Here is a 17142-nt window from a genome sequence, read left to right as displayed (position 1 = left end):
TCTTAATGTTGGTGTATCATGTGATGGCACATGGCAGCGTAAGGGATTTTCATCATTGAATGGTGTAATTGCAGCACTTTCAATAGACAGTAGAAAAGTTTTAGATGTTGAGGTGATGAGTCGAATATGCAGAGGGTGCTCCTTAAATCAAAAACTTTCTAAAAAAGATCCTACTGCTTATGCTGAGTGGAGAAAATTCCCACATTTGTAAAATGAATTTTGTTGGTTCTGCAGGTGGAATGGAGTGTGAAGGAGCCAGTCGTTTTTTCCAGTGATCAATTAAAAAACATAAGTTGCAGTACATTAATTTTTTAGGTGATGGAGATAGCAAAAGTTACAATAGTGTCAAGGATGTTTATCCTAATATTAAAGTAAATAAATTAGAATGTGTTGGACACTATCAGAAGCGTGTTGGAACCAAACTCCATAAATTGAAAAAAAAATTAGGGGGCTGGGCGGTCGTGGTAGATTGACAGATGCAACAATTGATCGACTACAAAACTTCTTTGGTGTGGCAATTAGACAGAATACTGGGAATTTAGATGCCATGAAATCAGCAGCGCTTGCTACCCTTTTTCACATTGCATCATCAAAAGAAAATAATTGGTACTATCCACATTGTCCAACAGGTGTAAGTAGCTGGTTTAAATTTAACAGAGACAAAGCAAATAGCAGTAACACCTACAAGCCAGGACCTGGTCTACCTTTAGAGGTTGTATACAAGATCAGACTTGTGTTTGAAGAGCTCACAAAAGAAGATGAGCTTAAAAAATGTCTGCATGGTAAAACGCGAAATGCAAATGAGTCTTTCCATGGGAAAACGGTTCTAACGACATAAATAAAACATGCATTAAATGGTCGCATTAAATGGTCGAACAAAACCTCTGAAAAAGAAAGTAAAACATATGAAGCAGGAGGTTTTTAATATTAAATATAGTCCAATATATAATGTTACGTATATTTGTAGATCTTTATTCTTTTATTTTCAATTTTTATGCGTTTTCTCAGTTTGAGGTTTTTCAATATGCCGGCCAAAACTCCAAGAGAACCGCTTGAGCGTTTTATCTGAAATTTTCAACAAATTTTCCTTTTTATAAAAGCTGTGTTTTAAACGGAACAGAATTTTTAAATACTTATGAATAAAACAGTACGGCTAATTTAATTTTTCAAAAAATGTACTTTTTTCTATTGTCAACTTTAGAGCACAAGTCTTCAGGCCCAGAACCTTTTTTTAAAAAATCTGTTCTGTTTAAAACACTCATAAACTTATTCTAATTGTGTTTCCAAAGTTTCATTCAGCCTTTTTTTATTAGTTTTTGCTAAAACTTGGCCAGGGCAAATCTTATTTTTTGTTTATTTTTGGGGTTTTTTACGGTTACTACAGCAACCGTTGACCAATTTTTTTAATTTTTTTTAATTTTCTACATTTATGCTATGGTTAATTATTTTATGTCAAAAGTTGTTATTTATTGTCAATATTTGAAAATGGGGGAATATACCCCTTAATTTACCCTAACTAGACTAAGTGACACATTAGTTAGGTTTTAAAGAGAACAATGGGACTTAGATAAAAACGGGTAATTTTAATCGAAAGTCCGATAACTTGTTAAAACATCAACACTTAATTGATGTCAGATAAAAAAATTTATAAGTATCTAAGAGAAAAATAGCAAAACCTTTTTTTTTTTTTTACTTTTTTGATCCAAACTAAAATAAGTGTCCGTGTATTTTACTCAACTGCTTTCCAACATTATTTTGTTGCGCTTTGTAGGAACATTTTAAGTCCATAATTTTCATCCATTAGTTGTTTTGTTATGTGATGCGTAGTTTTTGAGATACTTTAATTGCCCAACTTGTCCCTATGCTCAACTAGCCGTGCTCTACCCTAAAATAACATCCAGTTAATGTTGATCAGTACAATAACACATAGTTAATTTAGTTTCAAATTGTTGTTAAGTGGTAGAGAAAAATTTTTAATATAGGTTGTAACTTGCAATAAGAAGTTACGATATAACTGCTTATAATAAATTGTATATGCGGAATGACTAAGGATTTTAGTTTAGATTTAAATTATGTTGAACAAGAGATCGGTGTTTACGTTTATTTGAAAAAGATTGTTTTTATGTGTAACTACAGCATCTCATGATTAACTGTGTCAAGGGCTTCGGATAAATCGATAAAACTCCTAATGTAATGCAGTTAAGTATCATTAAACGGATTAGATATTTTTAATTACTGTTAAATCTGTAAAATGATTTTATAAAGTTAAATTGATTTGTTATTATTGTTGTATTAAACTGTATTGTAAAAATAAAAATATTTTACCCTACAAAATTTAATTTCGCTGATCCAACAAGATTGGATATTTTATTTTCTATACAGATATGCGTAGTCTTATGTAAAAAGCAAAAATAAAGATTCTTAGGTTTGTTCAGGATAAGCTAACTAAATAGCTAGTCTTAAAAGTAAAAAAACACTTTTTGCGGAGGTTTATTTAGAATTTAAATAAACCCCACAACTCTACAGTCTAACCATTTTAATATGGTCATTCAATTTTTATTATCTGTCATTTTCATTTTACTCTAAATATTACGTTTATAAGCAGCAATTCACTGATTAAAAGGTTTTTTAAAGTTTTTCAAAATTGTTTTTTTTTATAAATTTAAAACTCTGTTTTATTTTGTTAATCCCCCCGTCAAAATAAAATTATGTTCGTTAAGTAAAACATGACTCATCTTTGATTAATTCAATTAATAAACTAATTCTCTATTTGTTAAAGTTTGTACGATTAATATACATCTTAAAAACCTCTTTGTACGATTAACATACATGAACTTAAGTTATGAACAGAAAAAAAAAAAAATAGTTTTGCTAAGTTAGAGTTAGTGTTTTGTTTTGATTAATATTTTTCAATGATTTGAATTTTCAGAAAACCAAATGATAAAATGAAAGTTTATCAAATATACATATTTTTAAAAATAATTCATATTTCCTGCACGTTACTTGTGAGTAAAAGTTCGGATTGGGGCAACCGACAAGTAAATGGCGATGACGAATCCATTCCTATTGCATTAAATCAAGCAATACCTATTTGGACGAGCAGTTATCAATCGTTCTATGTAAGTAAACTTGTTTTTTCAGACCTTTTGTGTTTGTTTACAAATCATACATGTATATAACTTTTTATGTATATAACTTTTTAGCGTTGACCTACAGTCACTTGACAGCGATACCAAAAATATATTAATTATAACTAAATGGAAAAGATTATTTGTATATTTCTTCAAATGCCTATTTTATAAAAGATTTTATATTTCTTTATTTAAAAAAATTGTTTACATGATAATTATGTAGAAAAAATTGATTGGTTGCTTAGTTGTTAACTATGTAAAAAGGTAAACTATGGACATTTTTTTACTAGGTGAGCTATAATGGTGGTATATTTACATCCCCTAATTACAAGACAATGAGCTTGAACTATAAGTGGTTTTTTTTCCCTAAGTATACTCTTTTGGGGTATTGGGCAGATGCGAATTTTTACCGTCCGTGCAATGATGGATGTGGAATGTTTATTAACACAAATCCTTCTAATGAAGTTTTAGCTGCAATAGATAGTTCAATAAAAAATGGATATTCATCAGATAAACAAAGAACACTGATAGTAACGTGGTACAAAGCTCCATCCTACAAACGAAGACCAGTGCAAGCGGGAGAGTATGGATATGTAAGTTAGCTAATTTTTTTTGTTTGTTTTAATTTAGTGACTTAAATGTAGTTAAATTAATTTATTCTTTGATTAAAATTAAAAATTTTATCTTAGCAAAAGTCAAAGGTATATTTTTATAGTAATTTTTACAACTTACATTTAATGTAAAATATACAAATTATATAACTTAATTAAGATAAAAGAACTTTTATAAAACAATAATTATAAAAAGATGAGAGATTAGTTATTTAAATTAATTTTATAAAAAAAAAAAAAAAAAAGATATTTAAATAGCTTCTTTTGAAGAAAAAAATAATTTTAGACAAATAATTTTTTCTTGCATTTAAATTTTCTGTTTATTTTCGTTATTTAAACATTCTCACTCGGGAAATTCAATGCACTAACACTGTCATATTAAATATTTTCACTCCGGAAATTAAATGAGCTAATACTTAATATTTAATTGTTCTCACTCCAGAAATTAAATGAAATGAATATAAAAAGATTGTTTAGCACTATTTATATAGAGTAGTGAACTATTAGTGAATTTTGCACTATTTATACCGAATAGTGAACCTTTATTAATTAAAATACTCAAAAATTTTCATCAAATTTTTTTAAGATAAATAGGGTAGTATTTTTCTACATTCGGCTACTCCATGTAAATAGTCTAAATATAAATTCGGTATAAACGTTTTTAATACCATAATGTTCACCTAAAAAAATAAAAGAAATGACCTAAAATAAAAATCACCTGAACAAAGAAAATAAAAAATTTGAAAGATGCGATCAATCGCGACCAGATTTCACGTGAGATAAAAAAAACTTGAAAACGAAAATAAGAGAGAATATTTTCTTAGCAATGTTTGTCAGTAGAATATTATCTAGTATCGAGTCAGTAGAATATTATCCATTAAAATTAATTATGAACTCTAAAACCTAGAGGAGAATAATTATTAACATGACTTTGAAAAAATTTTAAAGTGATTTATATAAAACACTAAATAAATAACCTTCACCATTTGAAGAATATGTGGACATTAAGGTCGTTATAAAAACAGCGTTTTTAAATATTGTTTACTTGGACTCCCTAAATGCGTATAATAAAATGAAACTAAGGTTTAAAATTTTTGTATGACCCCTTCATTATCTAACGAGTCTCTAATATTTTGGCGAAAAAAATTCTTTAAAAGTAGGTCAACCTAGAACTCAAAAGAAGCGAAATTTTATAAAAATTCCAAAAGAGTCATCATTTTATTTTAAATATATTGAATAAAAATATTTTTTTTTCCTTTTCGGCTTTTTTTGAACCTGCATTCAGTTTAAACATAAATTCTCATCCAAATAGAGTTTTTCACAAATTATAATTTAAAGATAAAACACAGACTTATATTTTATACAGAAAGGTAGGATTACCAGTAAAACTAAAGAGACTTTATGATAAATGATCGTTAATTTAAAAGGTTTGGAAGAATGAATCAAGAAAATGACAAATGCTAAATGAGATTCATTCAGAAGCCTGGACAAATCAAGGGCTTCTGAATGAATCTCAGCTTCAGCAAGGAATTTTAGCTCATTCACCTTTTTGAACAACTTTATGCAATCATTGCAATTGTATTGGCCACCATTGTAAGGTTGAAGGGATGTGAAGTAGACTCTCAATGGCTTGCCACTGTCAGCAGTTTTTTGCTGAAAGTTAGTTTCAACTAGCCTTACTGGACTAATCTGGTTTAGAGCAGATCCAGGTTTCCTCATTCCAGTATTTGAAAGCCTCATATTCTCTTGGATTGAAACCATGTTTATGTTTCAGCTGATAACTCTTAAAATTACATTGTAAACTAAATTTATATTATTTATATTTTATAATACCATTCAGATTAAAATAATAATTGAAATTTTATTGTGCATTTTCTTAAACCCAATAACATTCCTTGTGTTTGGCTGATCCAAACTGTTCCTCTTGGTGATGCATCTCTGTCAAGAATCACAGAGGAGGCAATCTTCTCTGCATCTATTTGGTCTGCCAATGCAAGTTCTCTGAGGTTTTTATGACATATTTTCGTGGTGTACAATGATAAGGATGTCAACGAGCATGCACAGATAAGCAAGTTGTGCACCTTTCTTCAATTGCAGGAGTTTTTTTGTGGACTAGCTTGGCCTTCATTAAATTGTAGAGAGTATTTCTCTTTTCCATTAGTTTCGGCAATTTTGCAGATCAAACAAAAAAACTGTTTGCTTTGTGATGGTTTTTGCAATATTGGAGTCAAAGTTGAACAGGTCTAGAAAATTTTTATCTCTTAGCTAATTGATCTCGAGTCGACAAGTCATGCAAATTTCAAAAGGCACACAATCATCACTGAAGTTTAAAGTGTTTGAGATAATCTCGTGAATTTTCTTTTGGCAAGATTTTGTCAATTGCTTGTCTGCTTTTTTCATAAATATTAAGCAAACAGATTTTCTGCATTCTTCGTGGTTTTTGGAAAACGAAGACATAATGGAAAACGAATTTTTGGCGCTAGGAAATAAAATATTTGTTTCATGGACGTAAACAATAAGTACGTGATAGGGATGAGCTGAGTAAATTTTCTAAGCTCAAAAAATTTGATTAAAATTCCAATTAGGCTCTTTATAAGTACATATACAAAATTTAGTGTGATTAATTATCACTTTGATAATTAAAAATTAAATTTTTTTGATAAAATAAATGTTTTTTAGTGGTGATATCTATCATTAAATAATAGTCAAATTTAACTTTCTGAACAAAATATCCAAATTAAAATATCTATGTTGAATTTCAAACTATGATTTCAACTTTTGATGAAATGAGAACCTTATAACATACACAACCATTGGCTAAAAAGATTCTGATGGGATATTTTTCAGCATTAGGGTTCCAGATTGTCAGGGTCCCAGATTTTCAGGGTGTGAGATTTATAATAATTTTCTACTTCTTTTCCTTTTTTAATGCATTTTACATTTTGTTTTTAAATTGAATAGCCTTTGTAGTTCATGAAGATACTAAAATAATTCAAAAGTATGTAAAAATAAATACATTTTATTAGTGTTAGTAGAACACTTTATGCCATTTGTTGCCAAAGATAAAAACTACTACTCTTGATCTAAGATGGTCATGGTAGCCATTTAACTTGGTACTATAAAAACAGCCATGGATAACCATATCCATTTTACGTTATTACGACCAAATATGCTATTTGTTGCCAAAGATAAAAAACTACTACTCTTGATCTATGATGGTCATGTTAGCCATTTAACATGGTACTATAAAAACAGCCATGGATAACCATATCCATTTTATGTTATTACGACCAAACTGTTTGCATGCATTACAAGCATTAGATGTGTCTGTCTTTAGATCATTAAAGAATGAGTGGATAACAATCTTAAAAGCGGTTTGCAAGAGAAACACAAAACAAAAGTATTGATAAAACAGATTTTAGATAATTGTTAAAACAATTGTTTCAATTGTTTTAGTAATTGAGACTCTCTTCAGCAAATGCTATTGCAGGATTTCATGGTACAGATATCTCACCATTAAGTAAAGAAAAGATGGAAAGTTGAATAAGAAGCATTAATATTCTCAATCAATTACCAATAATTAGCAATATAACTCTAACTCTGTAAGATTACAAGCCCTAAAATCTGCTATGTAAAATGCTTTAATGTCAATCATAAGTCCTAATGTACCAGCAGAAACAGCAAATAAAACTACAAAAACAAAAAAGAAGGAAAGTGAAATCAGAATATGGAGAACTCCTCATAAATAAAAAAGTCAAACGATGGTTACTTGAGGAACAAACAGCTTGTGAGATCAAAACATCTTTTACAGGAAAAAAACAAAGAAAAAAAGCTAACCTATTACTTGAACAGGTGTCTAATACAAAACAACATTTAACCATATATAGACAGATATAAAAAAACAGGTTTTTTTATATAAAATTTGTTTATTACGTTCTATAGCTATATTTTTTTAATTTAATTTTTACATTTATTTTTGTATATGTAATTTTTATAAGGATTTTTTTCAATTAAAATCTTAATATTTGGTTTTTAAATTTAAATTTTTGCAGATAGAATTAATAATAGATGCCTGTGTAAAGAATGTACAATTTCTCATATGCAGCAATATTTTAATGGAGAATTACTAATATTTTACCATACCCCAGTGAGTGAAACAATGTGGTTTTATGTAGACAAGTTCAAATAATGGCTCAAGTACAAATTGTGGCCTTTAGAATATTTTATTTTGTGTCTTTTTTGTTAAATTTGCAAAATATAATGTTATATTATATCATAGTTATAAAAAATTTTTCTTCAGAAAACAGTTTTCTATATATTGTTTTTTTTATAACCCAAAGTCAGAAATAGCTTAAAATAGACTTAGATTATTCCACCCTTCCCTATAGAACATATTGGAGGGACCACGGCTACTTTTTATGATGTTTGAGCAGAATAACTTTTAGACATGGAGCAAAATTTCAAACGTGGGTATATTTCTGCTTAGATCAAATAAGAATTTTTTGCAATCAAAAAAGTTGCAAAAAAAAAACTAATTAATAATTTACAATAACTTATTGACTTTATCTTATTTTTTGGGCAATAATTTACTGACTTTATTGTTTTTTACTAATTTAAAATAAATTTAGATTTAACAACAGATTTCAAACTTCATTAAATCATATATAAGTATTTGAAAGTTTATCAAATTTCCAAACCCATTAAAGTAAGGTTGTTATAAATTTTACACGGTCATAACTTTGGTTTTTGCAGTAGTAGATCAAGAATTTTCCGGGGTGTTTGAAAACTAGACTAATAAAATCCACCACCACTTTTTAGTCTTTTGTGGATTTTTAGGAACTTTTTAAAGGCAGTTTTGTGACAATTTGTTACGAGGGGGTTACAGCATTAGCATTCTATGTGCACTTTCTGCGTTTTGACTTTATATGGTCCTAGTGCAGAACTTTATTTAGTTGGTGCACAAAATTGTGCAGCAACAAAAAAATAACCTTTGTGCACAAACTAAAAAAATAAAGCAATTTCGATACCGAGAGGCGAACCTGGAAACCTTGGTTTCCAGGTGTCTGTAGGGCCTAATCTTTAATTTTTTTTTTAATTAAAAATTTAAATAATTTTTTCAATTTCAATAAAACAAGGAATTTTTCCACAAAACCTAAAGATAGCAAAAGTCATACCAATATTAAAAAACAGTGACTCTACCAACGTAAATAATTATCGTCCTATTTCAGTTCTTCCTGCGCTCTCTAAAATTTTAGAAAGAATTTTGTACACCAAAATATATAATCACCTTACTATAAACAACTTATTATACAAAAACCAATATGGCTTTTAAAAAAACAAATCCATTGAACACGCAATTCTTGAAGTTACTAGAAATATTTCTTACTCATTCGAAAAGCCTCAATTTACTTTGGCTGTTTTCATGGACTTAGCGAAAGCTTTTGATACTATTGATCACAAAATTCCTTTTAAAAAGTTAGTATTAGTTTTGCTGAAAAGTTACCTTTATAATAGAAAGCAATTTGTTTATGCAGATGAAAGTACATCATCTAGTTTGTTAAATGTATCATGCAGAGTTCCGCGAGGATCCATATTAGGACCTCTTTTGTTTTTAATTTACATTAATGACCTATTTAAAGCTTCAAATCTAATTACAATTATGTTTGCTGATGATACCAACTTATTTCTCTCTCATAATAACATAATAACATTATTTAACAACATGAACATTGAACTGGCTAAAGTTTCTAATTGGTTTAAATTAAAAAAATTATCATTAAATATTGAAAAAACTAAATGGATTCTTTTCCATTCAGCTAATAAAAAACACCAACTTCCAATTAATATGCCAAATCTTTTTATTGATGATATTCTTATTAAACGGGTTATAGTGACAAAATGTTTAGGTGTGTATATTGATGAAAGTCTTACTTGGACGAACCACATTGCAAATTTATGTAATAAAATTTCCGAGAGTATAGGGATTTTATACAAAGCAAGAAGCGTATTAAACAAACATACATTATTTCAATTATATTACTCACTAATTCATTGCCATTTAAGCTATGCTAATATTGCTTGGAGCAGTACAAATAAAGGAAAACTCGAACCTCTTTATCGGCAACAGAAGCATGTTGCACGGCTTATAAATTTTAAAGGCCGTTTTGCTCATGCCAAACCTCTTTTATATGAAATGAAAGTTCTTAATATATACGAACTAAATGTTTTTAATATTTTATGTTTCATGTTTCAATGTAAAACAAACTTATCGCCTATTTCTTTTCATAATTTATATCTACAAAAAGACAGAAATAATGTATACAAAGGAATAATAATTTAATTCGACAACCGTTTTCTCAAACTAATTTTGGAAAATTTTGTATTTCTTTTCGCGGACCATTTTTATGGAACAATGTAATTTTAAATGCTCCATATTGCTCAAGATTGTACTTTAAATTCTTTTAAATTTAATCTTAAAAAACTAATTTTTTCAATTACAAATATATTGATTTACTTTTGAAATATTTTTTGAAAAAGTTTATTTAATTATTTTATTCTGTAGACTAATGTTTAATGGGAAAAAAACGTTATTTGTGTATATACTTTTTATATTATTTTAAATTTAAAATAAGTGTTTTACTTCAGCGGTTCTCGGTGACAAGACCTGTCGGTCTTCTTCGAGTTTCCGCGTTCTTTATTATTTTTATTACAAAATCTTTTTATTGTATTTTCTTTCTTCTATTTAGATTTTTATTTTTTTATTTATAAAAACTGTAAAATGAATTATTAAAAAGTGGTAATATAGAACAAAAAAAAAAAAAAAAAATATCAGCATTAAATTTAAGCACCGGGGCGCAGTGGTAGCTTGCCTCAGAAACAAAAGATCCGTGGTTCAAACCCCATCTCTGGGCAAGTTTTGCAACATCGGTTAGGAAAAAGGCGTGAACTTCCTATTAAATGCTCATCCGCAGTGCTCTGTGATAAGACTGTCAGGACTTCTTGGAGCACCTAAATAAAATTAAAAAAATATGTCCCGGATCCGCCACTGATTCGAGGTTGCCTGATTATGCAAATCATTTTTAATTAATGACGAGTACAAATGCATTTGTACTTAAATCTGTACAGTAACACATAGCTATGCATTGCTTTTTCATATAAGTGTAAGAAAGAGGTTATTTCGCGCTGTAACGATTTTCTGACAAATACAAATGCATTTGTACGAAATGAATGACGAGTACAAATACATTTGTACTTGTTATTTATTTGTAATAAAGTTGTACACAATGACACAACCTCAAATCAGTGGCGGATCCAGAGCTTATTGATGTTTTAGATATAATACTTTTAGATTTGATATATGATAAATGTGGAAAACACTGGCATACTAAAAGAAGGTGTAAAATAGATTTGAACAATGTCTTTACTGAGGAAAAAATTATTATTCAATAATGGTTTCTGTGATAATTTAAAATAAATAAAAGTATAGTTGTGATTAGTATTGAATTATTTTGAATTCAAATTACTTGATTTCGAATATGATTAATATAATTTTGGGGAATTATTACTTAGTCATTAGCCATATATTAGGCAGACCTCATGCCAGAACCATGTAAAATGACCCAAAGCAATCTAGCAAGCTAGTAGCATGAATAGAATGGGCTGGAGGATTAACCGATAGTAGACAAATTTAAAAAAAATATTATTGACTAATTTATGTTTTAAATCATTTTGCAAAATTTTGAAAAAGTGGGAGCATGACCCTCAATCCCCTTACCCGTCACCCTTCCCCCATTTCCTGGGTCAGAGTGCAAAAACATAAAGTTTACTTTAGAATCAGTATCAGATATATAGGTGTGGAGACTATATACTACACACACACACACACACACACACACACACACACACACACACACACACACACACACACACACACACACACACACACACACACAGAATGTTTATTAGCAATAAACAAATAACCTATTTTAATATTTCATTCAAAGTGGCAAAATACTTTTCAAGCAGTTTTAACATCTAATGGAACAAGCACTTATTTTATTGTGGCTTATGACAATATTACTTATCCTCAGCAAAGCGAAGGAAGTGCAAAGGTAAACCATAAAAGTATTTATAATATTATAGTAGAGTATAATTTTTTATTTAATATCTTCTAATAATATTTTATAATAATAGTGGATAGTAATATAATCCAATCAATTAAGGAACTTTTAACTTTTTGACTATTAATTAACTTTTTGCGGACTGATTGTTGCAAAAGTTAGGCGAGAAAATTTATCGTTGCTGTTTTTTAATGATATTGAAAATACATTTATTAAATTGTGTAAAGCTTCAAAACATTTTGACTTGATGGCATAAACAGAATAAACTGGATTTTCAAGAAATTTTTTAATAATTAGTTTAATAAATAAATTGATTTATTCAATTTTTATTCAAAATTATATTATCACTGATAATATGAATAAATCATATATCTATCTATCTATCTATCTATCTATCTATCTATCTATCTATCTATCTATCTATCTATCTATCTATCTATCTATCTATCTATCTATCTATATATATATATATATATATATATATATATATATATATATATATATATATATATATATATATATATATATATATATATATATATATATATATATATATATATATATGATATATATGATATATATATATGATATATATTTTTTGGATTTATTTATGAAAAAATATATATCATATATATATATATATATATATATATATATATATATATATATATATATATATATATATATATATATATATATGATATATATTTTTTGGATTCTTTTTAAAAAAAAAAAATTCAAAAAATTCTGGCAACCTTTATAAAAATTTCAGTTTCCGATAAAAATGTTTAAAGCATTTAAAAACGAAAAAGTAATAAATAAAGATTTATTTAAAAAAAAACAAAAGAATAACGAGTATGTAAATTGAGTGATACAAAAATTTTCATTTTTATACCACTTAGTTGATGAAATAATGATGAAATAATTGTGAAATAATAATGAAATAATGATGAAATAATGATGAAATAATGACGAAATAATGATGAAATAATAATCTTAAATGTAAGAGCTTACAATTCTTATACAATCAAGTTTTATTACTTTTTTATATAAAACATTGGTGCTTATCTTCAAATGCTCTATTTAGTTATGTAAACGCAATGATCCAATAATAGAAAACTTGATAAAATTGAAACCCTCCCTTTCATAACCAAAGTAAAACCCAAACCCCTCTAGTTTAATTCTTTTTTTAGTCAAAATCCAAGATATAACTATGCCGTTGATTTAGATGAATGAAATTTTAAAAAGTTGATGCAAAAAAAAAAAAAAAGTTGCGCATGCCAATATCTCGGTCATGCGCAAGAAACTTAACTGACTGGTGCGTCTAGCAAACAAATGCAATAGTTAGTTAAGTAAAATCCCATTTTCGGAGAGGAAAGCTCCTAAAGAAATAGCACAAATTTTCAACTGCTTTGGGAACTTCATGAGACTTTACACTAAAGTTTGAGAAAGCCTTATAGACACATTCATTGTATAAAATGTTTTATTTTTTCAGATTGGTTTTTATAAAGATTCAAGTTTTAGAATTGTATTTCCTGGATCGGAGAACACAAACATTGCCCAAAATAAACTATTTTGTCAATCTAATATTAATCTTCCTGGTGTTTATGCAATTGGAATAACACCATCAAGTTTTCAAGAAATTAATAATGCAGGTGAGGAAGTATTAAAGTGTTAACTCTAAACACATTTTTTATATATTTATAAATTTTATTCCAGATTTTCGTTTTCTATACTTTACCGAAAGTAAAAAATAATACGCTTTGCACTACCAAAAATCTTTAGAAAAAAATTTGTATCAATATGTTTTCTTTTTCCAGAAGTTTCAACCGATCATAATAATATTAAAATATAAAAACTATAAAATTGTTTTAAATTCTACTAACGTGGAAAAAATTATTAACCACTAAAATTAAACTTTCTCGAGTCAGGTTTTCTCGGGTCAGTTCTTATTTAGTTAGATATTTCTCGAGCCAAGTTTTCTCGAGTTAGTTTTGATTTAGTCATGTTTTCCCGAGTCATGTTTTCTCGAGTCAGATTTTTTCCACTCAGATTTTTCTCAAGTCAGGTTAAGCAAAGTGATGTAAAAAGATTATATTTGACATTTTTTAATTTAAAAAACAAGAAGTTTAAATGGTCTAGCGCTCATAAAAATAAATTTAGTTCGTTCCATCAACGGCGCAAACTTGCTTATAGAGTTATATTTAGTAAAAATTAATATACCCATAAAATGCATTCATTTTTTGGTTTCTTTTTTATATTTATTTTTTTGAATTTTTTTGCATTTTACATTTTATAGTTTCATAAAATACGTATATTTAAAAAAAAATCAATTCTAATATAAAAACTTCTTTGGAACTTGAAGAATTTTCTGAAAAACAAATAGTATCACTGTTTATTGTGAAAAAAAAAACAGAATTGAATAAAAAAATTAAAGACTGCATAACAATGCTAAATTGTGCTTCATTAAAGTTTTTTTAGCAAGAGTATTTTTTAAAAGTCATTAAAATGACTGTATAATTAAAGTTTTTTAATTTAATTTTGTTTTTTTCACCATAAACAGTAGGGTTATGATTTTTTTAACTTTTGTCACAGTTATAATTGGCCATAGTTTTGAAACCTGAGAAATTGATAGTTAATATTAAAATTTCATAGTAATATTGAATATAGTTAAAAAATGTCCCCCGCCCACCCACAATTAAGTTATGCTATAAAAATATTTTTACTTTTATGACTATTATGGAAGTATTTGATTTTTAAATTCGCTATAAAGCATAAAACACACCTAAGTAAAAACTATTTTATGTGCTTGTGTAATGTTGGTCTGAATTGAAATATTACACAAATACAGAAAATAGTTAATACTGATGCGTTTTATGTTTTACTCATTTCTTTTGTCTTTACCCATTTCAATGTCTTTTTTAATTAATTTTATATTTATACAGTAAATTTTTAAAGAATTGTATTTTTATTAAAATAATATTAAAACATAGAACATTACTAACATATGTTATCTATGCATTTTAGATTTTTCTAATATGTAAAATAAATATAGCAAAACTGTTGTTGACAAATATTCAAGAGTATGGACAAAAAATTTAGTTTCGCTTGAAAAATGTATAACATCAAGAATTGGTCTACTTTTTATTAAAAAACCATTGGATTCATTTAATAGAATGAAAGACCTTCCAACTCTCACGGTTTTACCGTGAGACTCACGGTTTTATAACCTCACGGTCTCACGGTTGATCCAAAATTCTCACGGTAAATTTTAAAAATTTTCCTTTTTTTTCAATTTACTCTTAATATTTTAGCTTAAAATAATAACAATATATATTCTGAAAAAGATTGCGATTACATCAAAAATTAATGAATATTAAGTGAACAAAACAGATCATAAAACCGGCTCCGACCGGAGTTAAAGATGTATCTGATCATTGCAAAAAAAACAGTCTCTAAGCAAATGTTGTTGCATTAAAAAAGCAAACTTCTTTAAATAAATTTTTAAAAACTGACACAACATTAGATAATCAAGTAATTAATGCTGAGGTCATGGTAACAAATTTTTTGGTTCAGCACAACATTTCTTCACCTCCGATCATCTTACATCTCTTTTTAAAGAGGTTTTTCCAGACAGTAAAATTGCCAAGAGGTATGCAGCAAGTCGAACTAAAAAAATGGCTATTATAAACGAATCATTTGCTCCACATTGTTGAAATTACATTGTAGAACATTGTAAAGTTCATCCATATTTCTTAGGCATAGATGGATCGAATGACTCTGGCATTAATAAGATGAATCCTATATGTATCAAAATATTTGATGCTAACGGCTCAAAAACAATAACATGTCATTTCTTTGATATGTGCTTAACATCTGGAGTTGATTGTGCAAAGGCTGCTGTTATCTTTTCTTCTATAGAAAAAAATTTTGAAGTATATGAAATTCCATGGGAAAATTGCATAAGTTTAAGTGTTGATAATACAAACTCTATGATTGCAAAAAGAAATTCAGTTGCATCAAGATTTAAAAAAAAAAGAAATATCTTTATTGGTGGCTGCCCTTGTCATCTTGCACACTTGATGTTTTTTATGATTATATTGCATTAAATGTCGAAAATGTTATGATTGACTTGTACCATTGGTTTGATAAGAGTGCAAAACGAAAATGCAAATTGAGAGAGTACTTTGAATTTTTTTATTCAAGAATATCAAGGCATTCTAATCTATCAGTTAGATGGCTATCTTTAGAGAAATGTATTTCAAGAGCTATTGTCAAGTATACAAGTCTGAAAGCTTATTTTTCAAGTGAAAGTTTTGCTGATGAAAGGTTTAAGCGTTTATATGACAAATTTCATAATCCAATTTTGGAACCAGCAATGCTTTTTCTAACTTCAGCATTACCTTTTTTTTTACATTTCAATCTACTATTGCAGCGAGAAGAGCCAACAAATCATTGTCTAAAATCAGCAATGGAAAGTCTAGGCAAAAAGCTGGCTAAGCGCATTATTCTACCAAACAAACTGAAAAACATTTCATCGGTTTTAGAAATAGACTTAGAAGATTTAAAAAATTATATTGATACTCAAGATATTTATCTTGGAGTTCGAACAAAACAAAAACTCTTTGAAACAGGAGATATTTCACAAAAACAAAAGAATTTCATGATGCTGCTTACTATTTTTTAAGTCGTCTCTTAAATATATTAATTTAATTTAAATATATTAAGCACAAATTTCCTTCTAATGGCGATTTAATTGTTAATGCTGGTTGGGTGGATGTTTTACACCGTGAAAACTCGAAGTGGGAGCAAGTTCAGTATTTTTATGACCGGTTCCCACACTTGATGAATGGTATCAAACCTGATGAATTGTATGAGGAGTTTAGCGATTATCAGATTTTAAAGAAAAATGATTTTGATGATAATGTTTTTGAGGAAGCTAAGATACCTGAAAAGATTATTGATGATATTGGAGGTGAACCTTTGTTTTACTACAGAATTGACGTTTTATGGTACCATATTTCAAAAATGGTTATTCCCAACACTTTAGTTAAACGTTTTAAACTGCTACCAAAATTAGCTGAAATTGTTCTCATTATTCCCCACAGTAACGTTGAGTTAGAACGATTGTTTAGTATTGTAAAAAAATACAAATGTCTTGAGAGATCAGCATTAAAGTTGGATGGGACATTATCAAGTATTTTAGCGATGAAAACAATGTTTCCCGAGGCTACTATACCGTGTTTTCAATGGAAACCATCTGAACAGCTGTTAAAAACA

General features: G+C 27.9%; 1 protein-coding gene across 1 annotated transcript in view; it reads left to right on the top strand.

The window, feature by feature from the left end:
• The first annotated feature begins 2769 nt into the window (after positions 1 to 2769).
• The window catches only part of LOC100208802 (mucin-2), a 28191-nt gene continuing 13818 nt past the window's right edge, over positions 2770 to 17142 (top strand). The window contains exons 1-4 of the mRNA XM_065807947.1: positions 2770 to 3119; positions 3422 to 3724; positions 11746 to 11853; positions 13358 to 13517. Coding sequence (XP_065664019.1) covers positions 2946 to 3119; positions 3422 to 3724; positions 11746 to 11853; positions 13358 to 13517 — 745 coding nt within the window. The 5' untranslated portion in view covers positions 2770 to 2945. The remainder of the gene's footprint in view (positions 3120 to 3421; positions 3725 to 11745; positions 11854 to 13357; positions 13518 to 17142) is intronic.

Source organism: Hydra vulgaris, chromosome 10 (genome assembly GCF_038396675.1).
Source record: "Hydra vulgaris chromosome 10, alternate assembly HydraT2T_AEP".
NCBI lineage: Eukaryota > Metazoa > Cnidaria > Hydrozoa > Anthoathecata > Hydridae > Hydra > Hydra vulgaris.
The sequence above is the reverse complement of the archived record's forward strand: the minus strand, read 5'-3'. Positions and strand labels throughout refer to the sequence as shown.